Genomic DNA, 26,906 nt, shown 5'->3' on the forward strand with positions numbered 1-26,906 from the left:
ATTATTTTTGGACATAAAACAATTTTTGATTGTTTTTCGTTTTCAGAACACAGCCACACTTATTTTAAAGAATATTATCTATGGCTGCTTTCATGCTACTATAGCAGAAGTGAATAGATGCTACAGAGACTGTATGGCTCACAAAGCCTAAAATATTTACTATCTGGCCTTTTATAGCAAAAACAAATACAAAACCAAAATGTTTTGGACAATGGATTCTCAACAAAGAATGGGGGGATGGAGGTGTGCAGTGATGTTTATAAATTGAGAAAGAGGTTCAGGTGATTGGAATGATCATCTCTCCTCAAACACTCACTTCCTCTCCATGTCCCAATGGCATCCCTAAGGATGGTATTCAAGATCTTTAATCAATGGTGTTCTATCTTCTTTCCTGAAACAGCCACACAGATTATTTTGTCCTCTGGCACAAATAGTCAATTCCTCATGGTGCACGGTGTCACTGAGATTGGATAACATGGAACACCCACACACAACCACACATGCAGAGACACATACAGCAAGAAAAAAAAAAGAAAAAAAAGAAAGGGAATCTAAACAGATGAACACAACAAACACTGAACTTTAGAGTCTGATAGAGCAGAAGTCCAGCCTTTCCCTTTGAGTTGCGTGACTTGCATAAGATCATTGTGAATCTCAGATTCTTCATCTAAAAATTAAATGTTATTTGAGATAATTGAGAAATAATATATGTAAAAGGACCTCATATATTACCAACATACATTAAATCTTAATTATATCTAGATTACAACTCATTATTCAAGGATTAGCTTAAAATATTATTTTACAAGATTTAAAAGTTGGGCCAATGATTTCCTTAACCTTTTGGTTACACATTGACTTGATCAATTTCCATATTATGATATTGTTAAGTTTAGGTATAATTATGCCAAAAGACTGAAGATCTTGCAGACAAACCATGTATTATTATTTTTCTGTTCTTCTTACCTAATACTTCCAGATACTTAATATGGACTTAATAAGAAACTTGACAAGTGGCAGTCATATTATATATTCATGATATAGTTAAGTTAACTTCTTTATGAAATGTTTTTTATAGGTAACCTTCTATATTTTATAGCCTTCCATATTTATAGCCTTCTATAAATGAACATACTGGTATTATTTAAAACTTTTGTGAAAGCTTAAGGCAAAGTAGGTTCTGAATATTAAAAATAAATATATAAATGAAATTATAGTTATAAATGTGAAATACTTCTTGTGCAATGTAGGAAACAGGAAATGAATATAAAATATAAAGTGTGTGCATTTGATATCAAATATTGGCCTCTCTGTAATAGAATGACAGCACAGTTTATGAAACACTTGAATGCTTTTGGAATAATTTGGCGTGCCTCCAAAGCATGGAGTAAGAAGGAAAATAGTTTAATTAGGGCAAGCTAAGAGAATTGTTTTACTGTGTAATCAGGAAGCACTGTACCAAAACTGAAATTGTAGTTTACAAGTTGCATTTGCCTTCTGTTTTCAGCAAATGGCAGTGAGGTTCACATAAGCAATGTGCGCTATGAAGATACCGGAGCATACACTTGTATTGCAAAGAATGAAGCAGGAGTGGATGAGGACATCTCTTCTCTTTTTGTAGAAGATTCTGCTAGAAAGACCTGTATGTACTGAGTGTGCGTGCACAAGCACACACACACACACACACACACACACACTGTATTCAACTTTACTATCAAGTTTTTTTCAAAAAACAAAAGAACCAGGCCTGACCGGTGTGGCTCAGTGGTTGATCATCAAAGTATGAACCAAGAGGTCATGGTTCAATTCCCAGTCAGGGGGGTTCTGGGCTCGATCCCCAGTGTGGGGCTTGTAGGAGGCAGACAATCGATGATTTTTCTCTCATTATTGATGTTTCTATCTCCCTCTCCCTCTCCCTTCCTCTCTGAAACCAGTAAAAATATTTTAAAAAGAATCAAAAGACTCTGTGAAATGAATAATGCATTAAAATTTTTATATATAGGAAAGATATTAATCTTGAAATATTAAAAATAAATTTAAGGATTAAAAACAAACTTGTGCAATTTTTAACACAACACTGAAATGATTCTGTTTCTTTTGCAAGTGTACATAAAAATGTTTCAGGTTCTGTCTTCCCATTTGCTCATAAAGGAATTTAAATCCCTTGCGAAAATCCCTCTCCCAAATGACTTGGGGAATTCAAGGTCTCAATATATAGCAAGGTCCATCCTATAAGTTTAACAAATTAATATCTTTATTCTCCTATCAGTTGCATTGCAGTCAGTGGTGCAATAACTGTACAGCAATGCAGGCACTGAGGTCACTGCCACCATGAGACACCCACTGCCCTGACACCATCACCACTCTAAGGACTGTTCTATCTATAATAATAAAAGCATAATATGCTAATTAGACCAAACACCCTTCTGAATGTCCTTCCAGACGACCTTCTAGATGAAGCTGGGGTTGCAAAGGAAGCCCAGGTCCCAGGTGCCAGAGGGAAGCCGGTGCTGGCAGCATGGGGAAGGAAGGCCTACTCTTGCATGAATTTCGTGCATCGGGCCTTTAGTATGTATATATTTTTTATTGATTTTAGAGAAGAAGAGAGAGTGAGAGAGAGATAGAATCACCAGTGAGAGAGAATCATTGATTGGCTGCCTCATGCACACCCCACACCAGGATGAAGCCTGTATCTCGGGCATGTGCCCTGACTGGGAATCTAACTGTGACCTCCTGGTTCATAGGTCGATGTTCAACCACTGAGCCATGTCAGCCAGGCCTGTTCTATGTTAAATGCTAAAAATCCTTTGTCATCATTCTACATGTCTTCTGGTGGGATCATGAAATATGCTTTATTTAAATTACTGCTTGGTGAGAGGAATATGGATGGATTTAGGATGCTACAGATGGATTTTTGGTTACAATTGAATTGCTCAGGACTCAAAGTAGAATTTATCAAGTGAGCTCTTTATAGGCAAACCCACAGACACTTTCTTCTCCTGGTCCACACACATCACAGTATGGCTGTTTAGAAACTGGGTTTGGAAATATAGTGGACTCTTGAACAACAAAAGGATGCTCACGTCTGCATATTTGAAATTCTGCATATAACTTTTGAATTCTCCCAAACTTGATTACTAACATCAATAGTCAACTTACACAATTTATGTATATGTAATATACTATATTATTACAATTAAGTGAGCTAGAGAAAAGGGAATGTTATTAAGGAAGTCATAAAGAAGCAACAAATACATTTATAGTATGTATTGAAAAAAATCCACCTATAAGTTGACCCCACAGTTCAACCTGTGTTATTCAAGAGTCAACTGTAACTTCTTGTTCTTTTTTTTTTTTTTTTTTTTTTTATCCACTAACACCTCCTATTAATCAAAGATTTTTCAGGGCCCTGATATTTTTAAAGTCCTCTAGATTGATATGTCCATTTCTCCGAACCCAGTTTTTGAACAAAGCTAAAGCATTCTCCCAGGAATCTTCTTATTTGTTTTTAAATCAATGAGCACATTTAGATATGAGTGGGCCCAATGAGAAAGGAGGATCTTATCTTTTTGACTACCAAGTTACTTTTTTCTGTATTTGGTCTGGTTAGGACAACCATCATTCCAAACAAACATTTACAAAGAAAATTATAATGGTGGATAAAGAGAAAAGAAAGCTGGATATAATGACTTGACTAAATTTCACCATATTTTTTTACTGTACTCTTATGTATTTCTACTAAATACCACTTTGCAATATATTTCCTTTTAAAAATTAATTTTAGGGTGACAAGTAAATGAAGACTTTAGTTTTCTTTGTCCTTTATGATGACATTTGTGACACAGATATTTATTTCAACTCTGTATTATGTGATTCTTTTAATGTCTGTCATGTAATTTTCAATATATTTCCTTATTTACAACAGTACAAGACCTGTAATTAGTATCTTAATTTAGTCAACCATTATATACTAGCATGTAAATTTGAGGAAAATTGCAAAGGAAGCCGAAGCCGGTTTGGCTCAGTGGATAGAGCGTCGGCCTGTGGACTGAAGGGTCCTGGGTTCGATTCCGGTCGGGGGCATGTGCCTTGGTTGCGGGCACATCCCTAGGAGGGGGTGTGCAGGAGGCAGCTGATCGATGTTTCTCTCTCATCGATGTTTCTAACTCTCTATCTCTCTCCCATCTCTCTCCCTTCCTCTCTGTAAAAAAAAAAAAAAAAAAAAAAAAAAAAAAAAAAAAATTGCAAAGGAAAATTTAATGTAATTTTATTCATATATTTAATCATATGAATGTGTTTAATTACAAAGAGTTTCTGAAATTATGTTTTCACTTTATTTTACTTATCATTTTAAACCCTTAGAGGTCAAAATAACAATTTTTAAATTAGTTTTTGAAATGATATGTTTATAGCATGCTGTTAAAATCAGACTGAATGTTTTTATAAGATATAGTGGTGCAGGCCTTACTTCATCTACACAGAACTTTCAAAGTCATAGAAACAATATAAGTAAAATATTTGGAGGTATTTTTTTTCTAAGTCTAGTCATAAAATGTTTATAGGTGTTACTTCTGTTTTTAAAATATGTGACGTTTTTCAAGGATAAAGAGTTAAACCTATTGAATTTTGGTTTTTAAATTAATTAAATTGATTTGCATTGGTAAAATAAACAACATAAGTTCTACCCTTTAATAACTTTTAACCATATTGTTAACTATATGCATTAAGTTACACAGCAGATCTCAAAAACATATTCTTCATGTATAACTATAACTCTATATTCATTGAACAACTCTCCATTTCTTTCTTCTCCCCAGTCCCTGACAACCACCATCCTATTTTATGTTTCTGTGATTTTGACTCTTTTAAATACCTCATATAAGTTCAATTATACAGTATTTGTCCTTCTGTGACAGGCTTGTTTCAATTAGCGTGATGCCTGCCAGGCCCCTTCATGTTGTCACAAATGGTAGGCTTTCCTACTTTCTCAAGCAGAAGCACATTCCATTGTATGTATGCACATTTTCAACATTTACTTTATCCATTTGATTTTCAATAGATATCTGAGTTGTGATATCTTTTAGCTGTTGTGAATGTTACTGCAAGGAACATGTGAATTTAGGTATCTCGTTGATCCTTAATTCAATATTTTTGGATATATACCTAAAAGTAGGATTGCTGGAGCACATGACAGTTTTAGTTTTAATTTTTGAGGACACTTCATAATGTTGTGTATAGTGGTTTGCACCATTTAACATTCCTACCAACAGAGTGCAAAGGTTCCAATTTCTCTACAACCAAGCCGTGACTTTTATCTTCTATTATTTTCATAATAACTATCCTATATTATACACAAAAAATAAAATAATGCCCAAATCTATAAAACTCCTATTAAAAAGCATATGGAAAAATCTTCATGACATAGGTCTTGACAATGAAATTAACAGATTTTATTTGTCACTCAGAAGTCTCAAACATTACAAATGTTTTTTTCATATTCTAACTTTTTATAGGCATGCAAATACAGTTTCTTCCAAATAGCAAATTTACTTCTCATTTTTAAAAAGGCCTTTAGTTTTTAACTTTTTATCCACAAATTTGCTACCAGTACACTGGTTAATAAAAATATATATATTTGGTTATTGATATGAAAGTGTCCATTTTTAGAAATTGATGCACATAATTAGAACAAGGATAATAATAAGTACTCCGAGTGAGTAGAATAGTAGTAGCTACACAGGAAAATTAACTGAAAATGTTAGAATGTCTATGTAGTAGAAGGCAGTCTCTCTTGAATAGTTTACTAGTACTTAGTAAGCTGTCAGAGTTCTATATAGCAAAAACAAAACCCAATCAGGTAGAGATATTATTAGGGAAAATGGTGGACTATTATAACTCACATTTTAAGGATTTCTCTGGGTTCTCCTCTAGGAATTTTGTGGACAAAGATCAATATTAATTATACAGGGCACACATGTATTTTGACAGACATTATTTAAAAAGCCAAAGAAAACAGTCACAGACTCATCATTGATGACTTTACTCTCCTTATTTGTACATATTAAAATTTTATTCACTTGTCCATGTTCATGAAAAATAATCTCAGAGTTCTTTTTCCATTTTAATAGTGGTGGGATAGTATTTCTAAAAGAGAAGAATGGTTTATTAGAATAGCATGAACTTTAGCCCTAGCCGGTTTGGCTCAGTGGATAGAGCGTCGGCCTGCGGACTCAAGGGTCCTGGGTTCGATTCCGGTCAAGGGCATGTGCCTGGGTTGCAGGCACATCCCCAGTGGGGAGTGTGCAGGAGGCAGCTGGTTGATGTTTTTCTCTCATCGATGTTTCTAACTCTCTATCCCTCTCCCTTCCTCTCTGTAAAAAATCAATAACATATATTAAAAAAAAAAAAAAAGAATAGCATGAACTTTGGAGTAGGATCTGAGTTAGAATTATAGATCTACCATGTAATAGTCCTGTGGTTTGGGGCTATTCTATGACCTCTCTGAGCTCAAATTTCCTTATCTGTAATGTGTGATAAAACTCACTAAGGCATGTCAGTGCAGACATTATAAAGGACTCACCATAGTGCAAGACATAAAGTAGCTCTTCCTCTATTCATGCTTATTTTCTGAAAATAATTACTTATTTCTTGCTAGAAATATTGACAAAAAGATTTTTTAAAAAGTCTGGAGAATCAAGTAATTTGTTAGAAATCAAAGATTTTTGAATATGAATTACATATGTATACATATACATATATATATATAGAGAGAGAGATAAGTGTAGAGATAGGTAATAGAGATAGACATAAATATGAAGATAAATGGGAATCTGTCATTATATAACAAGTGTAAAATATTATTTCTCTTCACGTTTCAAATATTGACTCAGCTGATTAGAATATAGTATATATTTTTTAAATGTAGCTATTAAGATATTTAATATAAAGGACAATTTTTTTTTGTCAGAGACCACTTTTGTCATAGAGTCAAAACAAAACTATATTTTCTCTTAACATTGATGAATTTATATTCCCATTATATATTTTTTAAAATACATGTTTTTACTAATTTAGAGAGAAACATCCATGTGAAACAGAAACATCAATTGTGCCTCCTGCATGCCCGCTACTGGAGATCTAGCCCACAACCTGGGCTGTGCCCCTGACAGGGAAATGAACCTTTGACCTTTCGGTGCAGTGCATGGGTAACTTTCAACCAACTGAGCCACACCAGCCAGGGCCTAGAATATTTTTAATGATCTGTGTAACATGCTCCTCTTTTGTTTTCTTTTCAAAGATTCAAAGAAGAGAGGTATTAAATTCAATGTAGATAGCAAAAAAATGGAGAAAGATGTACAACTTTTGGGCTCAATGACACAACACAGACTTACATTGCTTAGCTACAGCTTGGGAGTAATCATGCAGCTACTTTCTACTTAATAGAGCAGCATGGTAATATCAATCACATTTTTTCAGACTACATTTTTCAGCAATATGATACTACTGAGTGGACGATTCATGCAAGGCATCATATGGCTAAGGAGTTTATGCTTTGCTTCTTTCCTAATCTTTGAATTGGAAAACCTTGAGTTACAGTACCCAGCTTTGTCAACAGACTTCACTGGAAGTTTTCTCATGTGATAAATTGAACTACAAAAAAGGGCTTCAAAATACTATACTCCTACAGTTACATTAGAAATAGGGTGTGATAACTAAGATTTAATATACTGATATACAGGGAGGATTTAAATGTAAAAAAAGTAAAAATGGGCCATAGGGAATTGTGTGCTACTTGTACCAGGTAGTAGGGGAAGGTGATAAGAAAAATGTAAGGTGTTTTAAAAGAGTAAACATTATTTATTTGAAAACATCTTGCATGTAGCATAAGCATTTAATAAATTTCCATTCCCAAGGGGAGTCAATTCCCAGACGATAATAATTCATCTTCAGGATTAAGGTAAATGAAAAAGTGGTATGTAAATAGGCTGCTATTGAAAGCTTTTAAGCTACTGGCTGCATTAAGCACTGAGCACAGATTGTATCACATCTTGCTAGATTTCTACTAAGGAATATGATTAATCTAGCTTCTGGCTAACATTGGAATTTAATGTCTGAATATATTATACTAATATACACAACTTTTCTTTTATCATTGTCACTGACAACATTATATTTGGAAATATTGGGCTTTTACAACAATCCTTACTTAAGGATTAACTTAAATATTATTAATATCATTCGACTATTATGAAATAAAATTAATTATATGATTATTTAGAAGAGTATTTCAATTTGTTAAGCTCTACAAAAAGATTACTGAATGGCCTGGTCAGTGTTGCTCAATGGTTAAGCATCAACCTATTAACCAGGAGGTCACAGTTTGATTTGGATCAAGGGCACATGCTGGGTTGTGGGCTCAATGCCCAGTATGAAGCGTGCAGGAGGCTTCTGATCAGTGATTCTCTCTCATCATTGATGTTTTATAGCTCTCTCCCTCTCCCTTACTCTCAAATCAATAAAAAAAATATATATATATTTTAAAGATTACTGAATGAACAAATTATATTGTTCTCATATAAATTAATAACCATTATAAAAATGCAATGAGTACAATTCACAATACAGGGATTTAGAAATATGCTAAAATGTAGCCATTCATACCTTAATATTTTAAATGACATATAAATGCTTAAGAAGTATGTGCCTCTTTTAGAAGTAGAGGCAAGGATCTTAAAACAGATTCAAACATGGCTCTTTTACATTAAAAGCAGTTTGGATATATGTTATCACCAATTTTGTAAATAGAATAATATATTTTGTTAATAGAGACAAAGTAATTAACTTCTCTAGTCTTTGCTATTTTTTTAAAAAAAAATGGAGGAAATACTTATTTCAAAGGAGCAGTTATATAGATTTAATATTATGTAAGTAGGATCTTAATGTTTACAGAGGCTAAAAAGATAATATAAATCAATAAATAACATCACCTATAAAAAGGCATAGGTGAAGTCAAATACAGCAGTCATTGATTAATAATTTTTATACTCACCCAATGTGAGAGAGAATAATTAATAACAAGGAAAATCTATAATTAAAGATAAGGTGTGGACATCATAGCCAGGGTAAAATGATGCTTATGAGCTAAGGGCTAGAATGAAAAAGAACCAAATACAAACAAATATTTGAGGAAAAATGAAATAAATTAATAAATGAAAAATATGGTTAATTTACTGAATATTATTCAATAGAAGATTACACTGAAAGCATTTTAAATCTGAGTGAATAATTCTTTTGAAAAGTAAAAAATAAAACAAAACTAATACTTGTCACAAACATTTACACATTCATAAGTTTATCATAAAATAAAATGTACTTAGGATAATCAGAGTCATGTCAAGATTAACCATGTTGATAAGCATTTATTATTTTACTAGAGGCCTGGTGCACGAAAATTCATGCACTGGAAGGGGGAGAGATCCCTCAGCCCAGGCTGCACCCTCTCACAATCCAGATCCCTTGGGTAGGGTCCCCAGGGCTGGCCTGAGATCAGGGCCGAACAGGGCTTTCCTTCCCCTGGCTGCAGGCAGCTGGCCCCACCCCCACCCCTGCCCCTGCCACTGCTTGCCATCTGTGCAGCGCTGCCACCCACCTCCCTGCCACCAGTGGCCTCCCTCTGCAGACGGCAGGCATGGGGTGCAATGGCTTGGCTCTCCTGGGCCTCCCTCTGTGGGGTGATCACTGGCCGGTGCACACCTGCCACAGAGTAGCCACCAGTGGCCTGGGACTCCCTCTTTCTTTGCTAGGGGGCGGGGCCAGCCCAGCGAGGGGCCATCTGCCTACCAGATTATCCCTAACCACTTGCCTGCCTACCTGATCACCCCTAACCACTTGCTTGGGGGTGGGGTCAGCCCAGAGAGGTTCTGTGGTGGTTCTGGTCTCTGGTTGTTCTGGTTGTTACACTTATAGTGGCTGGCCTTTTATTATATAGGATGAGCTTTCATTATTTACTATAAATTCTAATATCCATGCTCTCAATTTGGCCAATAACATTGTCACATGCTGCGAAGTAACTTATTCCATAAATCTTTTCATCTCTTGACCCAGAACACACTGAAATTATCTACCTCATGATTTCTATATCTGAAGGCTATATATTTAAATAACACCCTTTCGATACCATCAAATAGATCTGTTCCTAACACATTGCCACTTTTGCACAATAGTGAAGCCTTGTTATCTAACAAGTTGCCATGTGATCTGAATGTTATGGAATTTACCGGTTTACTATTATCATAATAAATTGGGTATCTCTATTGCCTACAAAGCAAAACAAGACTCAGAGTTTTTATTTTGACTTATCGCCTACATTTTTCTGCAAGGGATTATTTACTTTTAGGGGAATGTTACTATCCTCCTCTCATCATACAATGACAATTTGCCTAATTTACTTTATGATAAAAGTAGACAAGCGATGATGATATTTTTTATATTACTTCAGGCATGAGTACTAAATAAGTTTAGAGACTGAAGGTGCTATGTATAAAATCGCTATGAAACCTTTAGAAAATCTGCATGTTAACATTTTGTTGGTGGTGCTCAGGAGAAAATGCTAGAAAGCCCTTTAAGATTCCATGATTCCAGAGGCCTTAAACTTGATGAGTAGTTTGGAAAATTACTATGTACTTAGATCAAAAAAGAAGTTAAAATTATCAGTACTCCATGATTTCCTTATAATCATCTGATATAGGAATTTAGTCAGAAAATAGTCTAAATGTGTGAAGAGATAATAAAACAAATGCCTTTCAAATGCCTGCTCTGGAGTAAAGGGCTGAAATGATGTGCCTTCTTAAAGTTTTGTTAAGTTGAATTTATGCCACACAAATTTTTTTTTTAGTAGAAGCTGGACTTTTTATAAATTAATCTTTATTGTTGAGATTATTACAGATGTCCCTCTTTTTTTCCCCATAGCTTCCCTCCACCTGGTTCCCACCACACCCCAGGCCCTCACCACCCTGTTGTTTGTGTCCATAGGTAATGCATACATGCATATAAGATCTTTGTCCAATCTCTTCCCGCACCCCCCCCCACACCCCTTTCCCTCTGAGAATAGTAGGCCACACATTTTTATCAGCTATGCATAAAGAGCCAAGATTATACATCTGTGTGTCCTATTGTGCTTTGTTTGCCCAGATTTCTGAATTCTGATATAGCTGATTGTGAGATGAATATGCCAGAAAGAGTGAACCAGACAGTTTGATTATTGTTCTGCCTCCTAATTTGCTTTAGTTTCCAACTTTATGCATATTTCCTTTGTGTTACATATGAAATATAACATTACATATGGAATGTTATTAAATATATAATTTATTAAAGGAACATTTCTATTTCATGCAGTAAAATCGTTTGCCAATTTTAATACATTTCACCTAAACATAGCCACTATTTTTCTAATACATATCTGTATACTAAATTCTGGTATCATTATAAAAGTTTTGAAAACCTTTAGGCAAAAGTGAAATTTCAATAATAAATAAATTTTTATTGAATAATATATTTCTGTTCTTACCTCAAACATGTCCTAATAGAAAGTCAGAATGTGCTTTATGATACAGTTTATTTTTAAAATATATTTTTATTGATTTTAGAGATAAAGGGAAAGGGAGGGAGAAATAGAAACATCAATGATGAGAGAGAATCATTGATTGGCTGCCTCCTGCACTCCCCACACTGGATATCCAGCCCTCGACCTAGGCATGTGCCCTGACTAGGAATAGAACTGTGACCTCCTGGTTCATAGGTCAACACTCAACCACTAAGCCACAATGGCTGGGCTCTGATACAGTTTAGTTCTGAAGACTGAGATTATACTGTAGACTAAAGAGAAAAGGTATTTTCTAATTTAATTTAATTATCATATTTAAATAAAGACCATATAAAAATAATAAATAATTATCAATCATAGTTAATCTTGACATGTATCCAATTATTCCAACTGCATTTTATTTAATAATAAGCTTATTAATATGTAAATATGTGAGATAAATATTAAATAATTGGTTTGGCTTTTCTAAAGACATATTAATTGTTCACACTGATTTAAAATGTTTTAACATAACCCCAATATTGAATAATATTCAGTGACTGTTAAATAAAAATGTTAACAATACTTTTAATTTATTGATTTATTTTATTTTTTCTCAAATAATGATTATACTAATGTTAACATTAGAATGTAATTTTAGGGGTAGTTTCAAAGGGAAAACAGTGTGATTGCATTAAATTTATGGAGTTTTTATTATAAATATTTACCTTCACAATATTGTCAACACACACACAAAAAAAAACAGACAAGAATTTAGTATCATAGCTAGCTAGCCAGATATTTGACAGATAGATGACAGATAGAGAGATATAAGTGAAATAATCCATAAGAAAACTAGCCCATAGTTTTAAAAATACCTTTCAGAGATAAGGAAAAATTAAGTGCCAATACATATTATCAAAAGATGTTAATCTTCATTAGCATTCAAAGTGAGGTTGACTTATCAGTTATTAAGGGAACATACCTTTAGTCACAGAGAAATGCCATTTCACATCCACAGGAATACCGACAATTAAAAAGCTGTATAACACTGAGACGTGAAGATATTTTGGGAAAAAGGAATCATTATACATTGCTAGTAGCAATGTCAGTTCACCACCTTTGGAAAAGCACTTTGGTATTATCTATTAGAGTTGATTTTGTCTTTGCTGTGCAAACCAGCAATCTCAGGTAGCAGAGAAACACCGAATTGCCATATAATCAGAAATTATTTAGGAAGAACCTGTCATGTACTTAATATTTTGCTATAATTTATAATTACATTTTAATTATTTTCATATCTCCATGGCAACCAAACTAATTTAATTTAAATAATTTTTACATTGGCTGTAATTTGATTTACATAGTTAAATCTGTGTGAAGCTAGCTACCTTCCCAAGTGCCTGAATACCATATCAGTATTACTCCACATTTATCTATTTGTTTCTTGTCTATTAGAAAAAGGACTTCACAAAATTTATAAAGTGAATAAGAGTTTTCATTGTAAGGAGAGCAAAAAATCTACAGGGAACAATAGTTTGTTCATTTGTGCTTTCACTGCTTAAATATTTATTGAGAAAAGAACAAACACAAACCATGTTGCTAGCTCCTGAATAGCACTGAATCAGACAATTCTGTCCTTCCAGGTAGGATGTAGTTAGTTCAGAAAGGACAACCATAATACATAGTAGAAGAAAATAATTGTCATAGACATACAAGCCACGTGTGATAAGATTGCAGACACAGAAACATCAAATTCCAACTGAGTTGCATAGTCTTTATTGAGGTGATGACTTTCAAGATGATATTTGGTGGATGTATTCATACTTCCATACTTAGAGACTTAGTAAAAGTATTACAAACCTAGGGAAGACTCATCAAGTCCATGGTGGAATTCACTGACTTTGTGTAATATATAATCAGAAAATATTTGCAGGGATCTTGCAATACATGATAAGAATGAATTGTTGGGTAGAACTAGATTAAGGGAGGCCTTGACATGCATAAATAGAAAAAAAGTCACATTAGGAGTGATTTAGATGCCATATTTCTACAAAGATAGTCTATATATTCATTATATAGTGTTTATTTTACAGATATCACAATAAGCATTTTTTTCTAGATTTCATTGTTAACATATAGAAGACATTAGAGGTATGGTTTTTGTTTTGTTTTGTCAGTTATTTTTAAATTGCCTAGGGAGAATTAACCAAGTTCGAATAACCATCAAATAGTCTTGTATGTTTACCATTTAATCTCAAAATGGAATGCGTATTGTGAAAAATCATTGCCCCATGTTACTAGAACACAATTAGTGTGACCATTCAATGTGAGGTTGTATTATCTTCCCTTACCCAGCTTTTGAAAAGCTATTTGACATAATAGCACCTCCTAAAAGATGGTGTTACTTGGTTAATCAGTCTATTTGAACTGCTATGAAGAAAACTGTATCCTCTTTCTATAATAATAAATATAAATATATAATAATATAATGATAGATGCAAAATAATCTACTGTCAACCTCATGCCTTTGCGGCCCTCTGAGCAACCTTTACCTCATGCAGTCTATACAATTGGTTCAATGTTGACCAGACAGACAATTCTGGCTACAAATCCTAATCTGAAAACGTTCTGTGTGATATTGAAACAAGTGGAAGCTCCGCTCATCAATTTATTTTTAGACATTATTTTACTCCAGATTAATTAATTAGCCACTTATATTTTAACACATACTTGCTTTATTTTGTTCTTTTAGATTAAACTAAAATAAAAATTAACTCAATTAGAGACATTTGTAGAAATGTAATTTTAATATATCTAATGCTCTAAAATACTCGGAACAGTGTCTACCACATAATGAAGGCTGAATAAGTGTTTGTTCTAATTAGCATTATTATTATTCCGGGTCAGCAGTTATTAACTTGAATGTTTTTTTCAATATATTGAACAATGAATAAAAATGATGTAGCCCCTGCTGGTGTGGTTTAGTTGGTTGAGCATCGTCCTGTGCACCAAAAGGTTGCCGGTTCAATCCCCAGGCAGGGCACATGCCCGGGTTGCAGGGTTGCAAGGGACATTCAGGAGGCAGCAGTTCAGTGTTTCTCTCTCTCCCTCCCCCTTCCTCTCTCTACCAAAAAAAAAGAAAAAAAAGAAAAAAAGAGAGTAAAAGTGATAGAACCCTATGCTAGATGTGGGACTAGTCAAGACTTACAAATTTGATGTTTTCTATTTATATTTAATAGCAAACTATTTTGGCTTGAGATATTTTATATTCAGGAGTGAACAGTAATTAAGGTTTACATGCATGTAGAGTCCGTGATATCAGAAGGCTTCAGCAGAAAATGCTCACACATTTCCATGCCAACGTACCTCTGACCCCGGCTACAGTTGGCTTCCCTCTGCCACTTGGCCTAGTTTCTTTGCTCTTCCTGTCACTTCTCTGCTGAGCATCTTTGACCCCATCCACTTTTCCTCTGTGTCAGTAACTGCAGCTGCTCTAGAGTATCGATGCCTGTTTTTGGTTCTGCCCTTTTTTCAGTGTTGACAATGGAAGGAAGAAGAGCAGCTGGCATTGTTCTCTCTCATTAGCACAGAATCTGTATCATGTGGGGTAGGACAGGAAAGACGGGGAGAGAGGACAGATAAAACTAGAGGAGACCAGAGCAGTTTTTTCCTTTCAGGATGTTCCGCATTTGTTTTCCCATTGCAATAATTAAAAGTAGTGCTTCATCTCCCAGTAGTAGCGATAATGTTTCAAATGAAGAATTTGTGTGTTAAAAGAATTTGGGCAGAACACCAAATTACTAATTTTAATATGTAGTGGTGGAACACCTTATTTCCTTCTTTACCTGGTCTTAGACATTTCGTGCCACTTCTTCCTGCTTTAATTCTCCTTTCTAACATGATGAGAAAGAACTGTGTTTTACAACCTCATTTACAGGCATTCAAAAGTAGTAATGACAATGTCTGCACAGAGAAGGCTTTAGGTTCCTGAAATATTAGAGATTTAAAGGCGGGTAGTATTATGACCAGGAGTTTTAATGGAGCAAAGTAAGAAGCATGTTAGTTATTACAGAAAAAAATAAAAAGATCTGTGGATGACTTGAGACATTTTTCTGGTTTAATTGTATTTTCCTTCTTCTTGAAATAACTCTTGAACTGATTCCTAATGTATGCTTTTCAAGATACCATGAATTGCACTTACTTCAGCTGAATGATATTTTAAAAACAGGATGGTAAATGCTAATAATAGAAACAAATCACTCAAGAATTTTAGGGAAACATAAATTAATAAGTGACAGTATCATGAAGAGTTGACAGCAAAACATCCAGAGCTTATGATGTCATTTTAAGCAGAACCTGCCATTCCTTCTGTGCCATTGTAAGCAAAAAAGGGGGACTTTTTTTTTTTTTTTTTTTTTTTTTTTAGTAACTGCTATTTTCATAATTAAGTAAGAAAGAAGTAAATCTATCCCAGGAAAAATACAGTAAGAGAGGCCTCAGGCTGACGTTGAGTTGGCCAGTGCAAAATCATCCTCAACAGGATGAGGCCGTGCACAAATCAGACATGTAGGGTCCGGTTAACTCATCCTCCTGGGACCATCAGGGTACTTTCTAACTTAAGATTTCAAGTTCTTTCATGATAAAGCTGAAATTCTTTTATAAAAGTTATTATTAGTTTGACATGAAAATTCTTACTTCATAACCCAGACATCTGGGCTCTCTGTCCTGAAACTGTACGGGAGCTAAATATAAAGGACTTTGGGGGAGAACATGTCAGTCATCCCTTTAATCCAATTACACGCCACCTTCCCGATATGGGATGGGGATTTAACACATTGAGAATGTCAGTTTTTACATTTTGTAACAGGGGGCCAAGGCTGCTGCTTCTTGTGTCTAACAGCAAATCAAAATCAACACAGGATTCACTTTAATCAGCACATTGTGAACACTTGCCACCTATAAAAGGCAGATTCTATTTGGCTGCAGAGCTTGCCATTGGCCTGTGGAGGCTTCAAGCATTTCACAAAGAATAACTGAAGGGACGTGTTTAGTATCTGTCTGTGCTCAACACTGTGTACTCAAACACTTTATTATTTTTCTTCATTAAAAGAAGGGATAAAGCCATATTATTGCTGCAAATTACTTCATATGTGAGTCATGATATAAAGTCCTGAACTTGAAGATATGTTTCTGTCTGTTTAGCAAAAATGTTTTTGTTTTCAAAAACGTGTGTACATAAACATATGTGTGTACATACACAGATTTGTTTTTGCGCCAGGCACTATTTTAAGCAATTTAAAAATGTTAACTCGTTGAATGCTCTAATTTGTCTGTTTTAATTCAAGCCTTTTCTTTAGAAATATGTTCTAAGAAGAAGTTAACCCCTGTTAGAGTGAAGTTGTTTTAGACACACTATATCATTTTCCACAGGAATACTTCCTCAGACAGTGTAAAGCCCAGTATTTCCCTTTTATTCTTGTGACTACTAGAAATTTCAGGTACTGTGTTTATGGCCTACACAGTGATTTTCCTGTTTATATGTGAGATGCTTTTTTCCCCGGTTATTAGTCTGTTTTGCAATTTCTTTAACGATGAACAGACTAGCCCTAGCTGGTTTGGCTCAGTGAATAGAGTGTGGGCCTGTGGACTGAAAGGGTCCCAGGTTCGATTCCAGTCAAGGGCACATGCCCAGGTTGTGGGTTCGATCCCCAATAGTGGGTGAGCAGGAGGCAGCCAATCAATGATTCTCCTTCATCATTGATGTTTTTATCTTTCTCTCCCTCTCACATCCTCTCTGAAATCAATAAAAATATATTTTTAAAAAGATAAACACTGAATTATAAGCCATATATTTACCCAGAATGCCTTAAGTATCAGGATATTTAATGCATTTAAGGTTTGCAATTACAATTTGCAATTTACCTCACAAAGTATTTTTCTAACAATCTTTATCTTAATGATAATGCTCTAGTCCAGTGGTTCTCAACCTTCTGGCCCTTTACAGTTCCTCATGTTGTGACCCAACCATAAAATTATTTTCGTTGCTACTTCATAGCTGTAATGTTGCTACTATTATGAATCGTAATGTAAATATCTGATATGCAGGATGGTCTTAGGCGACCCCTGTGAAAGGGTTGTTCGACTGCCAAAGGGGTCGCGACCCACAGGTTGAGAACTGCTGCTCTAGTCAATTTCTTCAAATATTAGATATCTTTTATTTTATACTATATTTAAATATCATAATATTCATGTTAACATTCCATGTAATATAAATATATTAAATATATATTTAAATACATATTGGAAGTTTAGAATACAAGAGGAATAATAAAAATTGTTAAGAATGGTAGGCTTTTCTAAAATTACATAGCTAAGACTTATTTATAAGTTTACTAGAGGCCCGGTTCACAAAAGTCGTGCATGGGTAGGGTCCCTAGGGCTGGCCAGTGATCAGGGCCAATCGGGGCCTTACTTCCCCCAGCTACTGGCTGCTGGCCGGGGCCTTCCTTCATTTCATGCTGCCCTCTGGTGGTAAGCACGTGCCATAGCAAGTGGTTGAACTTTTGGTCGGTCAAACACCCTAGGGGACAATTTGCATATTAGCCTTTTATTATATAGGATTTTGTGCCAAATACTACCTAAAATATGTTATAATCATTTTATTTTTTAATTCTTAAATTAACCCTGTGGTATATTTTCTAGATGAGAAAGTTAAAACAAAAGAGTAAGTACCTTTGCTTGCTATCTACTTAAAATAATAAGGCATCTGAATGAGTTAGAAGGCAAAGTTTTCCCCTACTTAGCCCGTTAATAGCAATAATGTCTTGTTTACACTAGCTGGCATGGCTCAACATCCGCCTATGAACCAGGAGGTCACGGTTCAATTACCGGTCAGGGCACATGCCTATGTTGCATGCTCCATTCCCAGTGTGGGGTGTGCAGAAGCAGCCAATCAATGATTCTCTCTCATCATTGATGTCTCTCTCCCTCTCCGAAATTAATAAAAACATATTTAAAAGTAATAACAATTCCCTGTTTATTGTTTGTCATGTTAAAACCATAGGCAATCATTTGTGTGAAAACTATCAAGTTACTTTCTAACAGTGGTGGGCTTAGGATTTTTGTATTCAGAGAAGCTTAGGTGTTGGCAGTCTGGCTAGGAGTATGTTAGCTGGAAACATTTTCTTAACACTATGTTTGCTTCCTAAGCAGTCTGTTAATGCCAATATGGTGTGGTGTCCAAGACGGTCCTAAAGATCCTGCTCTCCTGTTATCCACACCCTTGTAGTATCTTCCTGCATTGAAATAGCTCAGGTATCTATCACATAGAAGGTAGGGTGAAGGTGGAGGTATATGACTTCTGAAGCCAGGTCATAAAGGGCCTTATGGCTTCTGCCTTGCTCTCTTGGATCACTCATTGTGGGAGAAGATAATTGCCAGTATGTGTGGATGTTTAAGCAGGTTTTGGGGGAATCCCATGAGTCAAGAACTGAAACTTCCTGCCAAAGGCCAGCACCAAATTGCCAGCATACAATTGAGGCCCCTTGGAACTGGATCTTTGAGCCACACCAAGCCTTCAGATGCCCAGAGCTCCAAGAGATACCCCAAATCAGAACCCACCCAGCCACCCCACCCCACAAGACCATAGATGTATTTTGTTGTTTTAAGCCACTAAGTTGGAGGTAATTTTTTACGCATCATGCAATAGCCACTGCAGATATTATGCTCACTTAGTTTGGCATTGGAGTAAAAGATGGATATAGTTTTTACTTGTTTGGCGTGCTGGTTTTAATTGGTTGACATGGCAACAATCCTTATGTTGTGTTGGCTTTGATCAGACTTGTTTGGTGACCAGGAGTAGACTCTATATGGTTAAGTATAGGTTATTTTAGAATTGATGTGAACGTTACACTGGCTATATGGAGCAGTCAGTGATGTGTCCACATTCAGAACGCAGAACCTGACATTACGTAGTCAGAAAATGGCTGACCCTTACACCTCTCCTGTGGGTTGTATATTCTCTTCCTGCCTTTCATGTCTTCTTGAGTCCTTCTGTACGTTATCACAAATTATCATAGCCCTGACTCTATGCCATGGCGCTTTTGCCTATGCATTTCTACAATTCTTGTTCTCTGTGCTTTTTCTTTTCAAACATGATTTCTTGATTCAAATCCCCACCCCTGCCCCCTCACCAAAGTATCTTATTATTCCATCTTATCACTTCAGAGAAATTAAACCATATATTTCTGGCCAGTGCCTAGGTTGTGTGCCCTAGTGCAAGCCAGACACTATAGCCTAATCAACTAATGTTAGACACTAGTTTGGAAACATGTGTAGCCACAAAGGACAGTTTCTTCAACTAGTGCCAAAAGAGTGAGTTTCACTTAAAAGTGGTTTTGAATTTGGCATATGGCAGGCAATGTACTTGGCATATATTACATAGCTTTCCATCCTAAAAATAGTGTGTTTTAAATATCTCACTTCATTCTCCATATGTACATTCAAAGAAATTTCAACTGCCCTAACGTTAACCATGCATTTTTTTCAGTTACATTAAACTTTACCTACATTTTTAAAATGTTACCCTTTTTCGCTTGTCCTCTAAAGTTGTCAATTTCTCAAATCCAAAGGAAAATCAGTCAATAAGACATATAGCTGAAATGTTATCCTCAGATAAGTGTAGTATAAAAAAACGTTTTGCACTGCTGAACACATTACACTTTCAGACGAAGACAACGACAAGCAGAAACCTTATTTAGTTGAAAAGCCCGTTTACACATGAGTAGCCAAGGAAAATAGCTGTTCAGTACTATAGCATGCTGCTATGTAGTGAACTCTCTTATTGCTGTTGCTTGTATGATATTCAATTCTCCACATGTATTCCTACATAGCATATCTACTATGAAATCCATCACTTTGAATATAATAGCACATCTACAATAGATAAAATAAGGCAATTTATTAAAAAACATTAATAAAGATTCTGTTACTAGTGTCCAGGCATCTCCATGGAACCACATTTTCATTATAAGGCATATGTTATCTTCAGAAAGAATTTGACATTTCAGCTGTCATGAATAAGTACTAAATTACTGGGGAGTCAATAACTGTGAGGTTTTAATTTTCTAGTTACCAATAAAAGCTTTTGGGACAGAAAATTTATTTATGGTATATTAAGGAATGCATTTGTGTTTCACGGATTCCATATGTAGAGAAAAAAGTCAGAAAGCCCAACTCTTGGTTCTACACATGCTAGCAATAGGCAAAAATCTAAGCTGGTTTAAAGAAAAACTAGAAGGAAATTAGGTGAATAATTCTGCTAAGAATATTACTGTCAGATTTAACATAAGAGTAAAGACTGAGAAATTCAAAATGACTTGATGTTTGAATGTGAATTTAATATAACACAGCCATAGCATATCTATGCTATGCTAAGGACTTTGAGCTCATATACGAACACACACACGTGCACACACGTGCGTGTACACACACATTTATACATACATTATGTGTTTTTTAGCAAAAGGGTGGCATTATGAAGCCTGAATTTATTATAGTTAACTATATATATTGTATGAAGGATAAATTAATATGACAAACAAAACCATTCCCATATGTAAATAGCAGTCCAAATGAAAAATAACATTCCTTTTATTGATAATTACTTTTATTCTTAAAAATGGCTATATTGATCTCTTTGGTATGGCAGAAAGCTTGTATTCTTGTAACCTGACTCAACATTTGGGGTTTGACATTTGGGGTTTACCTTGTGTAGGAAAGAAGGGGGTTTTAAGTGGTGAGGGGTGGCTGGAGCAGGGAGGGAAAGAGGAGAGAATCTGGGAAGAGCAAGCTCTTGGCTTATCTGGGCTTGTTGACTTGATACAAAAGAAATCAAATATCCAGTATGCTCATTCATGATACTAATATAATCTCTGCCTCTATGCTTAGGTTATTCTGCTCTCAGAATTATCATCTTAAGTACCATGGTTATTTTTATTCAACTTTATGCGTTATGTTCAATTTAGATATATTTCCTCAGATTTTGTTATGAAATACAGACTATCAAATTTATTAGTAAAAATGTCTTTATTAATTTAAAATCATTATTGCCACAGCTGTTCCTTCCTTCTTCCTTCCCTTTCTCCCTCTGTTCATTTTTCTCCTCCTATCTATCTATCTATCTATCTATCTATCTATCTGTCTGTCTGTCTGTCTGTCTGTCTGTCTGTCTATCTATCTATCTATAATCTATCTATCTATCATCTATCTATCTATCATCTATCTATCTACCATCTATCTATCTATCGATCATCTATCTATCTATCTATCTATCTATCTATCTATCTATCATCTATCTATCATCAATCTATTATCTTGCTCAGCAGTACATCAGTTAAGTCTATACCTTAGCTTCTGGCTAAAACTCTTTGGGACCACATGTTGAATTACTATTTTTGTAGTTTATATAAATTGTGATTATATTTTATTTTTTAAATATTTAATTTATTGAAGAAATTTTTGGATTTAAACATGTTTCCATATTTTCTCTATTGTTGTCTGAGTATGTCTAAGCTATTTATGCTTATTGGCAAAACATACAGACTAGAGACTTTTTATTTTCGAATGTACTTTGTGGCCACTCTTGAAAATCTTTCAAGGCATCTTGAAAAAAAAATACATTCTGTTTGTATAGTCCAATACTTGTTATAAAAATATTAATTTAATCTTAAAATTATATTATTAAAACTTTGTCCTTTTCTCTTCATTTTTCAAATATTAAGAGTGAAGAATAATATAAACAGAATGTGTCTGTGGATTTATCAATGTTGTATTCAGTCCTAATAGTTTCTGCCTTTTATTATTTTGCTATATATTTGGTTTATATAATTTTAAGTTCAATATGTAGTGCCTTTAATTTTATCTTCTCTAATGTTAATATCACAAATAATGTACTTTTTGGTACTTTCTCATAAGTGATTGTTTATCTTAAAAATAAACCATCCTTATTTTTTAGTCCTTAGTCCTTTAAAATAGCCATGCTTTGATGTACTAGTAGGGTTTGTGCATGCTTTTGCCTATATCTATAAATTATATCTCTAAAATTCTCACTCAGTTTGCTCTTATTCATCTTTTGATGTCACCTTCAGCATTATCATTAAGGAAGTTTCCTCCAGTCTCAGATTAGACTACATCTAATCCACCTGTTCAAAACATTTCAATGACTGCTTCTCTCTTTTATAACACATTGAATTTGCAATTTTTTCTCTACCATGATTTGGGTACTGTTAGTTCACTTTCCCCTTCTTAACTAAAATAGATGCTCTATTAGCACAGAGCTGGGTCTGTTCTAATCTGTGTATTGAATACAATATCTGGCACATGCTAGGCATTCACTCAATACTAAGTGAATGAATGGAGATATATGTCTAGTTACTGTTCTTATAAACTAGAAAAATAATGATAAGTGTAATCATGGCTCAGCCTTTCCTAAGCCTACAGAAGAAAGGTTTATCTCCTTGACATTGTGTACAAGACTTTCATGATTTTATCATGGACAGATTCTCTGGCCTCAGCTCCTATCAGTTTTACCTTCCAACTATATTCAATTACTTAAATTTCTCTAGATGTGTTATGGTGTGGTCTGTTGATATACCTCGAATGTCTCTAGCCATGGTCCCTTCTGAGTTTGGATGACATTATCTTTCTTAAATATCACCAACCCAATGAAGCTATCCTTCCCTCTGCTACCCAACCTCTACCCCTCAGAGATAATCAGGTCCTGCCCCTAGCCACTGAGCCTGGTATTTGTTTCTTTGATTGGATTTATCACATGGTCATAATTATTTGTTAGCATGGTTCTCTCCCTTCACAGGCCTATGTCCTCTCCTTGCAAATAGATCTATTCTTTTCATATACACGCCAAGTACACTCTAAGCAACAAGAACAGCACCATAATGCCCTGAGGAGATATACATATCGTGTACATGTTTGAATAAATATTCTTAAAGAATTAAGAACACCCAAAATCATGAAAGAATGCTTACTCTACAAAAATTTATTTAGAAATATATATATAACAAATGCTGAAAACTGCATGTTTAGTCCTTCAGGCTCCAGCTAGGAGTGCTGGACATCCACCATGGGCATTTGGTTGTTTTTTTTTTTTTTTTAAAAAGTGATTATGCTGTAATATGGTTAAAATATTCAGGGAGTAATTGTATGTGTATGAGGTTTTCTGTTAGTTATACTTTCTTTTTACTTATATTATTTTTCTTTGAAAACATAGAAATTGGATAACTTTGAATTAGTAAGGCAGGCAGACATTTCCTTGGGAATATTTCTATTGGTATTATCTCCTTAATTCTATCTTACTATTTTAACTCTCTACTGATTTAGTGCTGTATCATATTTAATAAATATATTGTCTAGAAACAAGTTAATATAAACTCTTACTTTGCATCAAAATACACCATATATTTTATTCTGTCTTGTTTAAAAAGTGAAAACATATACTTACTTAAAAATAAGCAACTTTTGTGTTCAAAATCCTATAAGAAATCTTACTCAGGAATATTGAGAATTATAAAAATATAACTTTTACAATTTGTGACTTCTAATGATACTGTCAAATAAACAAATAGTTTAGCTGCCAATGCTTGTTCTAAAGCTGTATTTCAATACAATTAACTTAAAAATCCCATTCTTTTCAATGATGCGTAAAATGTTCTGTGTTTATTAACAAAATCTTTATGCCCAGGAAGAATAGGCTATTTCAAGAAATGAAGGGAACATTGTTAATTATTCCCAGCATTTTACTGTTTTGTTCATTTTAAAGTAGTTTGTTGAATTCACTTCACTATTTTTATGTACATGTTCTGTCTCAGAGATTGTGACCTCTTTAATAGTTATGTACATTATTGTGCAACTGAAGTTCTCTTTACTCATTTTTCCTTCTCTTTCTTTTTTAACATGCTGCAGTAGCTAACATATTATGGAGAGAAGAAGGTACTAAATTCTATTATTTCTTATATTGTTGTAATTATTTTGCTTAATCTTTTGGTATATATGTTGACTATCAGTTTTAATAACCAGTTTTTATTTTGAGCCAATATTTTTATTTGATTATAGTTCAACATTTTTGTTAAACTTCTACCATTAAATATATTAATACCGCTCATCAGCTTGAATCATAATTGATATACAACCAGGAAATTAAATTACAATATATTGAAATACTTTTAAGAGTATAAAATTAAGTTAAAAAAAACTTTAGTTAAACATAATTTACATAGTAAGCCCTCATTAGGTTAGGAAAAGAACAAATATAAAAACTGTTGCCTTATCTAGGGAATATAATAAATTATTTAACAAAATGGGTTATAAACTTGAGGGACCTGGATTCAAATTCAGTCTCCATCACTAGGGCCTTTTTATGAAATAATATTCTTATTTCAAAAATAAGGATATTTATCAATACTCATAGGATTGTTATCAGTTTTTTAAATGTAGTCCACATTCAGTAAATGGTATCTATTATCATTTGTTATTATTGTTGTTTTTATTAGTTTTTACTTAATCACAAAGGCTGGAAAGTGTTAGACTAGGTACTCAAATAGCCCATCAATGTGTTTTAATTATATTCTAAGGAGAAAAATATCTATACCATCATTACACTCCAGGTAAACAATGGCCCAAGTTATTGTCTTCACAGTCCATCCAAAGCAAACTTTCTATTCCCCAATTACAGCTTCCCACATGAGCTGGAGACACTGCTACCTTTGAAGGCCATGAATCATAAGATTCAAATAATTTTGAAATATATTTATTTCAATTTTGTTCTCAAAGATGAAGATACTACCTCCCTCCTTTTTTGAGATAACATCATTCATATAATAAAAGTGTAATATGCTAATTAGACTGGACAGCCTAATGACCTTCCGGATGAAGCCGCAGCTGCAAGGGTTGAGGCAAGCTGCCATGGCTATGAGGGCTGAGCCCCTTGCATAAATTTTGTGCATCAGGCCTCTAATATATATATTGTAGTGCGTGTGTGTGTGTGTGTGTGTGTGTGTGTCAGATGGCACCTACTTCCTAAATTACAGTTGCCCAATAAATAGCTTGGCACAGTCATTCCTCAAAGCTTTATAGGAAGAATGAAAGAGTAAGTCTTATTTTAAATGAACATAATATAAGGGTCTTATTGCAGTGGAATGCTGGGATACTACTGTGTGTGTGAAAAGATTTTTAGCTCCAAAGGTATAGATGCAAAAACGTCCGAGCATTCATGAACCAAAAGTCTACTTCTGCCTAGTTATCAATGTGAGAAATGCAATTGTGTACAATCTGTTCTTGCCTATATTTTTCTTTAGCTAAAAAAAGAATTCTTCTATATGTCAACAAAAGATAAGTTTAGGATAATTTGAATGTGAAAAGATTAATATTGACTATAATTTATATGCTAAAGTAATGTAAAATTAAGTCAGAGGAAGGCAATTAACACCAAAAAATCTACTTTGTTATTGACTTAAATATTCATCTAGTGATCAGAAATTAGCCAAATTTTATTGTTGGTATAAATTACAGAAAATATTTTCTATATATAATAAATAACATACTGGTATTATCACAATACACTATCATTATTGAGCAGCTATCATCAAAGTATTGAGACGGGAATGCACATTCCACCCATTTTTTATCTAGTCCATGTGTTCAAAGGTGCATTATTGATTAGAAAATCCCCTGGAAAATAATTCTCTCTTATGAGACTGCAGGTAATTCTTGCTTATGTCCTCTTTCTGTACCGAAAGAATAACAAAGCAAAAAGAAAACTCACAAGGAACCAACAAATATGGATTACATTCTAGAGCACAGTACTCTATTAGATTAACAATCGACCTGTAAAAGACAAAGCACATATGTCTGACTTCACCAGGGGATGGAAAACGGAAAAGAAAAACAGCCTGCACATGTTCCCAATCTTTACCGTGACTAGAGCCATGAAGCTTTCACTGGAGTCAAGAACTTTTGTAATATACTACAATAAAAAGTAGCAATGAGGAGAGAATTGTAATTAAAACCTACATGGTTATCAAATTCCTTGGGACACAGGACCCTGTTACACTTTCCAATGTGACTGAGAACACATAAACTTATGTCTATGTGGGTCATTTTTATCTACTTATGTTTACCATATTAGAATTTAATACAGAAAAATTTAAGTGGGTATTTATTAATATATTAAAAGTAATTATAATAAGCCCATTACATGTAGCCATAAATAGCACATTATTTTTAAAGCTATGTATTCACTAAAACAATG

At 34.2% G+C, this 26,906-nt stretch overlaps 1 protein-coding gene across 1 annotated transcript in view; it reads left to right on the forward strand.

The window, feature by feature from the left end:
- FSTL5 (follistatin like 5) overlaps positions 1-26,906 on the forward strand; it is a 602,839-nt gene that overhangs the window by 497,737 nt on the left and 78,196 nt on the right. The window contains exons 10-11 of the mRNA XM_036315585.1: positions 1,508-1,642; positions 24,563-24,589. Of these exons, the coding sequence (XP_036171478.1) occupies positions 1,508-1,642; positions 24,563-24,589 (162 nt within the window). The remainder of the gene's footprint in view (positions 1-1,507; positions 1,643-24,562; positions 24,590-26,906) is intronic.

This window comes from Myotis myotis, unplaced genomic scaffold (genome assembly GCF_014108235.1).
Source record: "Myotis myotis isolate mMyoMyo1 unplaced genomic scaffold, mMyoMyo1.p scaffold_m19_p_6, whole genome shotgun sequence".
Classification (NCBI taxonomy): Eukaryota; Metazoa; Chordata; class Mammalia; order Chiroptera; family Vespertilionidae; genus Myotis; species Myotis myotis.